The sequence below is a fragment of the Triticum dicoccoides genome, chromosome 2B (assembly GCF_002162155.2).
Source record: "Triticum dicoccoides isolate Atlit2015 ecotype Zavitan chromosome 2B, WEW_v2.0, whole genome shotgun sequence".
NCBI classification, from domain to species: domain Eukaryota; kingdom Viridiplantae; phylum Streptophyta; class Magnoliopsida; order Poales; family Poaceae; genus Triticum; species Triticum dicoccoides.
Genome location: NC_041383.1, coordinates 398,852,371 through 398,864,896, shown reverse-complemented (window position 1 = coordinate 398,864,896; position 12,526 = coordinate 398,852,371). Strand labels below are relative to the sequence as shown.

General features: G+C 43.7%; 1 protein-coding gene across 1 annotated transcript; it reads right to left on the bottom strand.

Moving 5' to 3' along the window:
- Nucleotides 1–1,366: 1,366 nt before the first annotated feature.
- On the bottom strand, nt 1,367–11,244 carry LOC119363876 (vacuolar protein sorting-associated protein 45 homolog). The gene is made up of 13 exons (XM_037629246.1): nt 10,956–11,244; nt 10,669–10,870; nt 10,155–10,234; nt 9,828–10,055; nt 8,585–8,710; nt 8,427–8,507; nt 8,192–8,333; nt 6,998–7,176; nt 6,294–6,449; nt 2,406–2,513; nt 2,210–2,331; nt 1,876–2,007; nt 1,367–1,681 (listed from the first exon to the last, which is right to left on the bottom strand). The coding sequence occupies exons 1-13, from the start codon at nt 11,043–11,045 to the stop codon at nt 1,624–1,626; spliced, it is 1,704 nt and encodes a 567-aa protein (XP_037485143.1). The 5' UTR covers nt 11,046–11,244; the 3' UTR covers nt 1,367–1,623.
- Between the last annotated feature and the right edge of the window lie 1,282 nt (nt 11,245–12,526).

The window sequence follows — 12,526 nt, the reverse complement described above, 5'->3', positions numbered from 1 at the left end:
CGGGGGAAAGGAAAAAAAGCCCAAAACTTTCCGCGCCAGATTCCCACCCCGTGGACCCGCCGAGTCAGCGACTGCATCGTCGTCCTCATCTCATCGCCTCGGCTCCCGCACGAATCAATGGCAAGGCTGTCGTCGGTCAGCCTTCCATTGATCACGGGCGACGCAATGAAGGTGAGCCGCCGCGCGTCCTGCCCCTTCCCGCCACGCGTCCACGCTGCTGCCGCCCACTCGCCGTTGTAAACGCCGCCCCCTCCTCGCCGCTGGCCGCACTCTTGCCTCGCCACAACCATCTCTCTCTCGTCGTCGCCCCTCTCTCCTTCGTCGTCGACCATCCTCTCTCCTTTAACCGTCTCAAGCCCAACCGACGAAGCGGCGGCCAACGACTTCGGCCGCCTCCATCTACACGAGCGGGAGGCACGCCTCCTCAACGAGGCCAACTACCCAGCGCCGCCCAACATGTGCGTGCCGGGCTCGTGGAGGCTCAACGTCGGCAGCATCCCCATGCCCCCGCCGCCCTTCGACCGCTGAACGTCGTGGCGAGATCGCGCGGATCCTGGCGACGCTGCCGGAGGAAGCGCGGCAGCAGCCGGAGTACGCCCCCGACAACCACGTTCTGTGGACGGCGTACTTGCAGCACCGCCATGCCGACCAGCTCGCGTCCACGAACGGCGCTCCGACGCCAAGGGGGTGCCACAACTCCAACGATCGCTGTCAGTGGTAGGGTGTCCTTGGGCGCACGCTCCACGCCGTCCTCAAGCACATCGAGGGCAACAACGCGCCAGCGTTGGAGTACCCGACGCCCTCTTTCTCGCGCCTGGCATGGCGTGCAGGACGACGGCGCCGGCACCACCTTCTACAAGCTCCTGAACATGTAGTAGGCTCGAGGCAGTGGCGGCGTAGTTTTTTTAGTTTTTTAATTATGTCTTTAAATTTGTACAAATATGAATGAAAACCGCCTGAATTTGATCCAAATTCATGTCATTTTCTTCAAAATTTAGCCAAATTTGTATTTTCAAAAAACGGCCGAATTTGTATTTCAAAAAACGGCGTCTGGGGCCAACTTGGGGCAGAAGTTGGGAACCCGACCGCCCCCACCGGCGAAAAAAGCACCGGCTAGCCCCCAGGAGCCGATATTTCGGTCCCTGGAGGCACCGAACGGCTGGAGATGCTCCAACACCAACACAACCACGGAGCACACAACGTTGCCAGATAGATGGTCAAGCCCAAACTAAACATAATAATTCAACCTCATGTGTATCTCCCGGAAAAGAAGGGTTAGGGGTAATGTGTCCCGAACCTAATAATTTAGGGGATTAAACACACTTATCTCCAGGATCCCCAACAACAGTGTGGTGCTCCATCAAAATAGACAAGAAAAGATTTCTGTATAGTCCATTTCTTGATCGTGTCAACTGGACTGGAACTGGGTAGTAAAAAATTATCACAACAAATGTGAAATGTACAGAAGCTGAGCCCTCTATAGATACGCTGTGGTATTGCACTAACAGCTAAAGCTATACATTACAAAAATTACCACAAATTGCATTCTCTCTGAATATATGCAGTGAAACTATCAATTATCACATTCTCGCAAGCCTCGAGCAGGAGGGGACAACAGCATGCTCATAATAGAGTGCTAGACTTTGATATTCTTTGTGCCTCCCCCAGGTTTTCAAGAAATCTGCAAAGTCATCGGTAACACCATCAAATCATGATTCCCTCTCATCTAAATCTAATTTAATGGAAACCAACTGCAAAAATTGTAATCCAAATATTGTGTTCCAAGTAAAAATAAAATAAGGAAATATCTAACACCAAATAGAGTTATCACACTATGAAGCACTGCAAGGAGACTGATGGTTAAACAGTACATACCTCTTAGAATTTAGAACCACTGAACCTCCAAGGAAGAAACGAACTCCAGGATTTGCTGCATTATAAAGGGCTACTGATCTTGCTTCCTCATAAGTTGTCCCACCAACAATGAATATCACAACATCTTGAGGCCTGTGGGGATGCCACCACTTCAATAAATTAGCCTGTTGCATTTTGAAAACTAAACAAAAGCTAAAGTGTACCCTATCAATGATTTAGCTTTATTTTGTAGGATGTGCTCAAGGACGGACTGTACACGTCCATCAATAAACCAAGTTAGTGAATTACAGAAAGTAGTTTCACAGACACTTAACATGGCACATGTTTGACCAACCTGCCCTGCTGGAAATGGTTGCCAACAAGTGGATAGTCAGCATCCCGTAATCGCCCCTTGACAATTCCCTCCATCGTTTGGAAGATCAGAGGCTGGTGTTGGGTGTATACGTTCTCAACGCCCTGCAACCAATAAGCGCATAAGGAGCAAGCTACGGAAATGTAACATAACTGTGGGGACAAACTTTTGTGTCGACCTTAAGTCCACGAGCCATGTTGCGAGCAATATTTAATAGGTCACGGTTCCCATACAAGTCGCCTGTTCTTTTGTCAACACCAGCCTGCTTAAGCAGGAATTGAACAAGCTGCATAGAGAAGTAGTAACGCAGATTAGACTTACCCAAACCTCCAATAAAAATACAACTGACTACTTCCATCTTTTGCCTGTAGTATAAATAACAAAACAAACAACTGATGAAGATCCCATTAATTATGTTTATTAAACATGAGTAAAAAGATAATTTATAGTATTCAAGCCTAATTAACATCATGTTTAATTCACTTCAAGGAATGCTGGGTAGTCTGGTTTACAGAAATTATATTTCCTAGAATCTGAAGAACCATGTGTACCATCGATTCTAGAGATCTGCTGTATAATGGAGTTCATACGGTGAAATGAAGATATAAAATGTAAGAACTTATCACTAAAACTGTTAAAGTATATATATGTGGATTGCCCAACCTTCTCCATCAGTTCGGACTTTTGGTTCTACTCAGTGCATGAAACTTAATATGGTATCAGAACTAAGAGATCTTGGGTTCAAAACATCAAGCCTCGGCTTTTGCAGTTTGAATATTCTGTCCATGCTAGGCCTTATCTAGCCACACATGAGAGAGGCTCCACCAGTGTCGCCCCTCCCGTAGCTGCTAACGCCTCCGCGGCCACCCTCCTGCCAGCTCCCCTCGCACCCTCCATCGCCGCCCTTCTCTGCTCCGACCTGGACCTCCGCCGAAGACTTTGGCCATGTTTGGGTAAAGCACATTAGGGGCCAGCCATCAGGTGAAGATTATTTGGTGCAAGATGGCTATCTCTTCAAGAATGATCGTCTGTGCATCCCAAGAAGTTCACTATGGGTGTGTTTGGTAGGATGCATGGAGGGTGCATGAGCTTAAAAGTTCCCTATCCAATCCACTTTTCACTATTTGGTAGGGTTTATGAGCTCTCCTCAGCTATGTCCAACTCATGCTAAAAAGGGCCCTCAACCATGCTCACTTGCGAACACCTAGATGGACGTTCACTACTCTCGCTCAGGGCTCCGAGAAAATCTCCCCATGACCCACCACGAGCTAGGGTTACCTCCCGAAACGGAAAATTCCCCCATGACCGCTGCCACTCTCTCGACTCTCTCTCCCTATCTCGCAACAATGGCGAACCAAAGCGCAATTGCCGGATCCCTGGTTGCCGCCCCGTGACCATCGCCGCCACCCCCATCCAAGCTCTCCCTCGCCGCCCCTGGTGGCTGCCTCCGTCCCAGGTCACCGCTGCCCTAGGTCGACGCCTCGTCTGCTCGCCGCCGTCCAAGCTCGCCGGCGATCCAGCCGTATGTGCTTGCTGTGTGCATACTAGCTCGAATTTCCGGCCATTGTGCAGAGCACAATTTTGTACAAAGTCGTAGGACACCATGGCACTATTACAGTAGTTTCATAGATGTGCTAATTTCAGAGATAAAGCACTGTCTAGTAAAGTAGTATGTATATGTATAAATTTCAGACATGGCAAACTTATTTTCGGATGTGCTAATACAATTGACCCTATGTTGTGTTATTCTATCCTTTTTGTAATGCCTATTATTAGTCAAGTGTTGAATATGTTTTTTTCATATTTACATGTAGTTGAAATATTGGTTGAATGTTGTATTGGCGCCAAGAACTCCATTTAATTGTGCACACAATTTTTCTTTATGATGTGTTTGTAACTATTGTGGTATCCTTACAACCTTAAGAGGAGGTAACCACATCTACCTCAGATACAGGCCACCAAACAGAGTCTCAGCCCAGCATGTCTAACCAGATGCAGGCTACCAAACAAAGTCTCAACTCAGCATGTCTCAGTACATACAGAGCTACCAAACATCAGCAGTTGCATGTACTCAGCATGTCTCAAAGGGGAACAGCCATGCTAGGATGAGAACAGCTACCAAACACACCCTATGTGACAAGCTGATCAGAAAGCTCCGTTTAAGTTATCTTAGTGGCCATGTTAGACGCGACAATACTATTAGCTAACCTGGAGGCTCGTTACTTTTGATCACAACTAAAAGGAGATGCTGGAGAGTTCGTCCAAAGGTGCCCCATATGTGAAACTTGCAAAGGCTAGGTCCAAAACACGTGGTTATACATGCCTTTGCATGTTCCTGCTGCTGCATGGGAGAACATCTCTATGGAGTATGGACTTCGTCTTGTGGTTTGCCAAGAACAGACGAGGAATTGATCTGTTTGTGGTGGCCAACAGATCTCTAAAATGGTTCATTTAATTCCATACCGCAATGCTCGTCATGTGGCAAAACTACTCTTCCGTGAAGTGTTCACAGTTCAGACTTCATGGTTTTCCAAGGTCAATCGTCTCAGATCGTGATAGAAAGTTTCTTGCTGCATATTGGCTCACTTGGTGGACGCATTCAACACTGAATTAAAATCTTCTAGTACTGTACATCCACAAACAGAAATGGTGCAGAAGTTTTTGGGTAATCTGGTCTGTTGCATATGTGCGGAAAGAAAGGAACAATGGGATTTTGCTTTATCTTTTGCTGAGTTCTCCAATAACTCCAAGCAGGAGTTATTTTCTCTTTAAAGTTCCAACACATGTGGTGGAACTGGTGAAGCTACCATCAAGGGGGGACTCAAAATCAGCATTGTACTTTGCTGATAACTACAATGGATTATTCAAAGAAATTTGCAGTGTTTTGGAAGCACAAAATCAGAAGTACAAACGGTTAGCTGGCTGCAAAAGGAGGATGAAATCCTCCTCCTATGAAGGTGATAAGATGATAGTACATCTCAGAAAAGAAAGGCTACCTTTAGGTGTTCAATGGGAAACTTGGACAAAGAAAGTATGGCCCATTCCTTATTTTAAAGAAGATAAATGATAATGCTTATGTGATATATCTTCCGAGCACATGGGTATACCCAAAACATTCAATGTTGAAGACTTGACTCTCTACCATCCAGAACAAGCACTCTATGAAGATAACTCAAGGCTAAGTTCCAAAGAACTATGGGATAATTGTAAGGAACAGTAGAGGAAAAAAAACAGAAATCAAATTGACTTCTACATATTTCTATTCCATTCTAGATAAGTTGGTCCTTCAGTCATATGTTGCTGTATTTGTTTTCTTAACCTTTAAGTAATACTCCCTTCGAGTAGAGTCTTCTATCTATGAGTAGAAGCTGAGATGTCTTGACCTTTAAGTAATATTTTCTAGAGTCTTCTAGCTATGAGTAGAAGCTGAGATGTGAAGGCTTCACAAAGCCTATACATAGAAGCCCTCACCTCTAGGTTTGTAACTCAAACTACGTACCAATTACACTTAAAAGAACTTTGTGTTCTTATCTTAAGATCTTAGATCTTGTATTCTAGGAGTTCTGGTATTGCACTTGCACTCATGCAGCCATATCGGCCTATCGCCTCTAGAGTGATATCGAGCACATCATGTTGAAGTAGTTCCTTCAACACTTTGTACCAGCAAGGTGGAGTTGCTCCTCCACAACCTTGTGTTGCTTCAACTTTGGTATTTAGAATTCAGAAAACAATCAATACCATATTGGCTGTAGCCAGAGCAAACAATGGATCAGCACTTTCAGTCCATTGGCCAGCAAGAAGGTACTCCCTCCGTCCCATAATATAAGATTTATTACAACCGAAATAACATCTTATATTATGGGACGGAGGGAGTAGTTAACAAGAAACAGAAGAAATGGTTCAATGATGTATTAAACTGCGATTCATTACGCTTTAAACAGTACAAATAAAAACTAACTTCCATTGAAGAACTAGAAAGACCATTAACTGAAAAAGAAATAAAGCAACATGTGCAAAGAAAAAAAGGAGAAATGTTTTACCACAAGAACTAGTACAGTTCACATACCCCCGACTTGTATTTAGCAGAGCGAGAAGCCAATTTGTTGAAAAGCTGCATCAACTGAACTGGACTCTCTTTTTCATACCGCAAAGCATAGAGCATTACAAGTCGCAAACGATCAATATCAGATACACTTTCATTGTTAAGTAAGGAAGTAACAGCCTGCAAAAAAGCAACTGGTCAATGATTGGCAAAAATAATCAACTGGTCAGTTTCTCTGTGGAGTAAACCCTACTCACATTAATTCAACTAGCATCAAACTGATCAGACAAATGAGCCTTCTCATACATAATGTATTTCTATCTTAATGAGCAAGTCAACAGATAGGTCAGCAGTTCCAAGAATAGGTATGGTTTGAACACTAGCTGATGGCAGTGGTCACAGCAACAGAAATGTAAATTTTCTTTTAAAGAAAAATCAACTCCTTAAGCTGCTTCTAAGGGGAGGCACAATTCGACTTACATGGCTATTGACTGGTCAAAGCAACAACAAGAGTAGAATGGTTTCAAAACGATATATAAATAGGGGGGCAAGAGGGGGGGGGGATTTTTTTCAATAGCAAAGCAATATTTGAGAATGTAAAAGTTAGCAGTCTTACATCACAAACGTAGTAGCAGCTTTACATTTGATAACTAGCTCTAAAATCAAGCTATACCAAGACCAAGTTACCCTGAAAGGCGTGAAATAGTTTCCGGGCATCAAATGAATACCTCGAAGGCTGCTGCTTGTCCACTTGCACATGCTAGCTCTTGTTCCGTCTGTGAAACTTGCATAAGCTTCCTTTCCTCCACCATTCTGCTCATCTCGCTCACCAAAGCAACATGCTTTGTCACATTTCCATGTGTCTTTCGATATTCAGGATAGTTGCTCACAAATTTTGCCATATCATCTACAACCATTAGCATATCAGGCATTCAGAGTTTAAAACAAAGCACAAAACACATATATATTTCAGACTATAAACCAACAAACCGTATTGTACAAAGTGACATTGGCATAATGTTCGAGAACTAGAGATATATTGTCACATCCAAGATTTCGAAGGTAGTACTCGTGCTGGATTTCAGGGCGAGGGCGAGGTTACTTGGGCTTCTGGACGGCTGTGGTGGCGAACTCTGGCAACCTGGGTTGCTGCTGTACATGGAGCCTAATCTTCTTTAAGCTACAGCCTACGCCACTTTATATATAAGTGATGCATTGCATAATAGAAACATAGCCTAAACTGACACGGACTACTAGTTACTAATCAGGTGCTTTCTCCCAATATGGTAAGAACAAACAACTAGTAAGGTGCTTCTCCTGACCTAGCTTAATGCGAACAGATCCCATAGGGTGGAGATCAGGGTGGCTGCCCTCCAGGCACCTTGCAGCAGCGCACATATGTGCGGCCCCACATGACAGATATCTTCTTCCTGATCCCCTTTTATGACCCACAGCCTATTACAGTTATTTGCATTCCACTACCCACCCCCCAAAAAATTTCATAGCATGTTGGATTGTTAGTTATGGGCTTATGGGCCATCTATTCAACAAGCGCTAAGATTTTGTTCAACTGCAGCTACTAAAAGAGGATAGTTTTTTATGAAAATATTCATGTTTTAAAATATAAACTGACACCATAACATAGTAAGGAGAGGACAGGAACACAATAAGTTCAACACTTAAATCATTAGATGCACTTGTCCATAAAAGTACCAATAACAAATAACTAATATGATAGTAAGGATATTATAGCAAGATTAATTATTCAAAGAAATCAAACTAGTTGAGGATAAGAAGACAATATTTAAGTATAAGGTGTGAAATTACAAATGAAATGAAAAAAACTAGGTAAATAGACACAATTTCTCCGTGATCCATTTCTTTCATAGGAAACAACAAAAGCAAAAATCCATATCACTTACCTATACTCTGAAAATTCTGGCTGCTTTTTGAAAGATGTTGAAAGTCATCTACCATTCTTTTAACATTCATACCAAGGTCTCCAAAATTCTCAAACATGTTCACTCTAAAAAAGTCATCTTGTACTGCTGATAGAACCACCTCCTATATCAGCATATTTCACATCAATCATATTTGAAGAAAGTTCATGCAGTGTTTTAACATGGTATGAAAAGAAGAAATTCAACACTTCTCAACCTGCTGATCTTTAGGGACATTAGCGAACTCCTTAAGATCAACTTTGTTGTTCTCAATTCCAATAAGCTCATGGACCATCGCCTATGAATTCAAATTTGTAAACAAATCAATAGAAAAGTACATTCAAAACAGCCACAGATTATAATCTTTTAGAGTACCTGATATGTCCACTGATTAAGTAACGGAGTAACAGGATCATCCCTTCTGTCAATCACTAATAATAAGGAAGAGTTTTCAGTTCTTCTAAAATCAAACAGGCCACTTTCCTGCTCATACATCAACCTCTGCACATTCCAAATTGTAAGTGCATGAGCAACAAGTATTCCAAACAGAAGTCACAATGGCATCACAAAATCCTTAAAACAGAAGTAAGGCATAATTATGATACAGAATTGCGTACATTTTGTGGCACAGAAAAGATTTTCAATCTTCCTCTACTTCTATAAATTGCACTTCTTCCTACTCCCTTTTGTAGAATATGAAGTTTATCATGAAAATTCTCTAAAACATGCATAATTGACCAATGATTGTAACATAGTGCCACCCAGAGGCACTCATTTAGATAAATTGGAAACTACTGCCCTTATACTCGTACCACTCCACCCTTTTACATGAATAAAATTTAACTACAACTTTTTTGGTTGTATTCTCATTATCTCATTGTTGGTTCAATGGGTCAGAGCCATACTAACTCCCTTCGTAATCTCATTGTTGGTTCAACAATTCTAAGCAGTCCCGGAGAATACCTATCTGAGACGAACTTACAATCGATACAACTTTAATTGATAAATAAACCATTCTAACATGCTCTAACAATAAAAGCCTAGATTCACGTTGTGTAACTTAAGATCATTGATAAATAATGAAAAGGTATAAAAGAAATTCAAGCTTTCAGTAAGAACTGCACAAAAATCCACCTAGGACTAGCTTGCAGTGTGTGCAGAGATGAACATATCGCTTGGGAGGAAGAAGAGGCTATATGTAACCATGCCTTCAAGATCAGACAATGGAAGTACAATCGGACGGGCATAAGTGATGTGGATCACAGCACAGAAAGCAGATATGAACAGAATAATCAAAAGAGTACGAAAAGAACCATGTGTCAGTGTAGGCATGAGGCATCATCACTACTGTATAAAGGTTAAGTGTTTCTGTTTTCTAGTGAGTTAACACCTGAAGATGTGCTAGAGTAACAAAAATATAATAGTTGACAGTGATCTTTCAACAGTTTCAATCATTGGGATAAGCATGTAAAAAGATTTCTCTAGAATGCTTCATGTTGTAATATTTAATATTCTTGCCAAAAAAAAATATTTATATTGACATGTGCTGAAATCCTAAGTTGATGATTTTTTTTCATGGTCTCCATGTAGTAATATTTAATATTGACAGTGGACCCACCGTAGTTTCTTGTGCAATCCTTTTTGCAACATCTGATGTCCTTTGGTATCTAATAACAGGGCGACGCTTCAGAGCCAGGAAGACAGAAGCGATGCCATCAACAGCTCGATCGCAGAAGCTTTGCATACCAGGAGGATCAACCACCGTTGGAAGCATGTAGATGTGGTTATTGTGTATATTCAGAGTGAAATGGAAAGGATCAATGGCACAAAAGTCAGCATAGAACTCCTGCAAAACAAAACAGCATTCATATACCAACTCCATCCTCCCTTTCAACTCTCAAACACTTCATTCCAATGTGTACTTACAATCATGAACGACATATACCTGAATTTGCTGCACAACCTCCTGCTCATCAGAATCGGCAAGCACCTGAATCTGTGGAATCTTCAATATATTGGAGAAGACTGCAAGGAAACAAACAATAAATGAACAAAATCAGCAAAACTCTGCTGCGACAAGCCAAGCATTTGTCCCTCTTTCAGACCCCGCCACAAGGTACAACACTATCACCCAAACTGCTACATTGTATTGATTTTAATTTTATTATTTCTAGTTACGCGTAACTTTAAAAACTTCTTAGACAGTAGGGTGAGCAACATGTTTTCCAGAAAAGAGCAAGTAGTCTTGAGTAGTTGCTTTAGTATCTTGCTTGCCCCAATCTTCATGTGCTGGTTTTCATTTTGTTGGGGTTGTCTACCAAATTGTTTGCATCCCCATCGCAATCAACTCTTCTGATCTTCTCAAAGTAAAACACACAGAAAACTGAGAAAAGACGTGAACTAACAGGAATGTAGCAAGTTCACGGGTTGAATATAGCAAATGGGGATCAATTACGCACAGAGGTGGCACTCGGCAAATCGCGGCGCAGAGAGGTGGCGGCGAAGCTTCTGGACGTTGTCAGAGGACGGGCGGAGGAAGTAGACGGCCTTTAGGTGCGCCATGGACGCCCTGGAGCTGGAGGCGTCGTCGACCGTCTCCACGAGGAACACCTCTTTCCGCAGGAGATCCGACTGGCTGTACACTACGCTAACCATCCCCACCTGGAACGAGCCCGCGGATCTGGTGAGAAAAATGGGGAGGAGCAGAGGCCTGCCAGGGCTAGGGTTTCGGGGGGCGCGTACGTACGGTTTGGGGGTCGAGGATGAGGACCTTCATGCCGGAGATGTCCTGGAGCATGCGGTCGATGTAATCCCGGATGAGAGGGATCAGCACCATTTCTGCTGTTACTGCGCCTTGTTCTTCAGTGCGTTGTGGTGTAGGTGTAGGGGGTAGATCCCGAGTCGCCGGCGGCGAGGTCTCGGCGGAGCGGAGTAGGAACAGGGTGCGTTCGAGACTTGAGACGGCAGATGGCAAAGGGGAAAGAACCGGGGGTTGGAAGGAGAGAGTCGACGGCAGATGGCAAAGACGATCGGTTTGCTTCTTTGGTTCTACACAATTTCAGTTTGCAGCGAAACTTGCCACGCCCACGTGTATTGAAAGTCAATCTCACGAACTTTAACCAAATTTATTGAGAAAATTATCTATGTCTACAATATCAAATACTCCTATGTATCATATGAAAATATATTCATAATGAATCTAATAATATTGATTTTGCATTCTAAGAAACCTATAAGCTTGATGAAAATTTACAAGATTTGGGTGTGAATAAAAATCAAATACGCAACATCCTTTGAGTCAGAGGGTATAATAGACTTTTAAATCCCACCACTTCTTCTATTGTTATTATCAATTTTTTTTCACAATCACTAACATCACTAATAGGTTTGCAGTTGCTCGGCTGTCACGATGGACACCATCGACGCTGCCGGCATTGCCGCCTAATACTCCGCCGCACCACGTGTTGCACCGGAGGGCAACCCATGACGTCAAGAAAGCGGTGGGTGGAGCGTAGACCTAGAGCCGCGCAAACGGTGGTGGGCAGAACGAGTGGCGACGGTCGCCGAACAGGAAGATCAAGCGAGCGACGACGGCCATGATGGGAGTCCGGAGCACGACGAGTTTGGCCAGAGCGCGATACTAAGAGAGGGTCTGGTGCAGGTGAATTTGCGGGTACAAGGACACACCTTTTCCCAGCCCTTCCCCGATTTACATAGGGGTGGGAGAGAAACCCCAAGTGTCACATCCTATCGGGTGCCACGCATCAACGGCTACCTCCCCATGATGTGCATGACCTCTCGAAGACTGTTAGGAAGACGATGGATTAACGGCCCCACCTCAAAGACCAAGGCGAGACCAAGGGATGCACCTTTTCGGTCCTCCCACCCGACCAATTCAAGATCTTGGAGCTACAGAGACCCTAACGTGTCATAGAAGCGTTTGAGTGTTCTGTGACATCATGCAAAACTCGGATGTGATAATGGCACCCGAGAGGCGAACCCCCTATGGGCACTAGGCGAGAACTAAAATCTTCAGGACTCGGGCGCCATCAATCATGAGTACATCGGTACATGTAGCTGACCTCCATGGTCCCAGGCTGCTCGGGCCACGCCTGAATGAAGGGCGATCATGGTCCTCCATGGAGCACAAGTTGACCCCCTAACAAGAGGTGTCAGGCACCGAGACTTGATACTTGGTTCTAAAAAGAGATGTGATGTTGTTCCTCCACGATGTTGGTTGGGAAAGCCCCGTTTGGTCTGACATGCGGCACTCAGGACTCCGCTCGAAAGCATGGTATGCTCTACAATGGACCACTA

Coding starts and splice junctions, on each gene's coding strand:
- LOC119363876 (XM_037629246.1), bottom strand. CDS start 11,045: ATGGTGCTGATCCCTCTCATCCGGGATTACATCGACCGCATGCTCCAG. Junction 8,711..9,827: donor GGATTGCACAAGAAACTACG/GTGGGTCCACTG, acceptor TGGAATGTGCAG/AGGTTGATGTATGAGCAGGA. Junction 6,450..6,997: donor GACAAGCAGCAGCCTTCGAG/GTATTCATTTGA, acceptor GCTTTTTTGCAG/GCTGTTACTTCCTTACTTAA.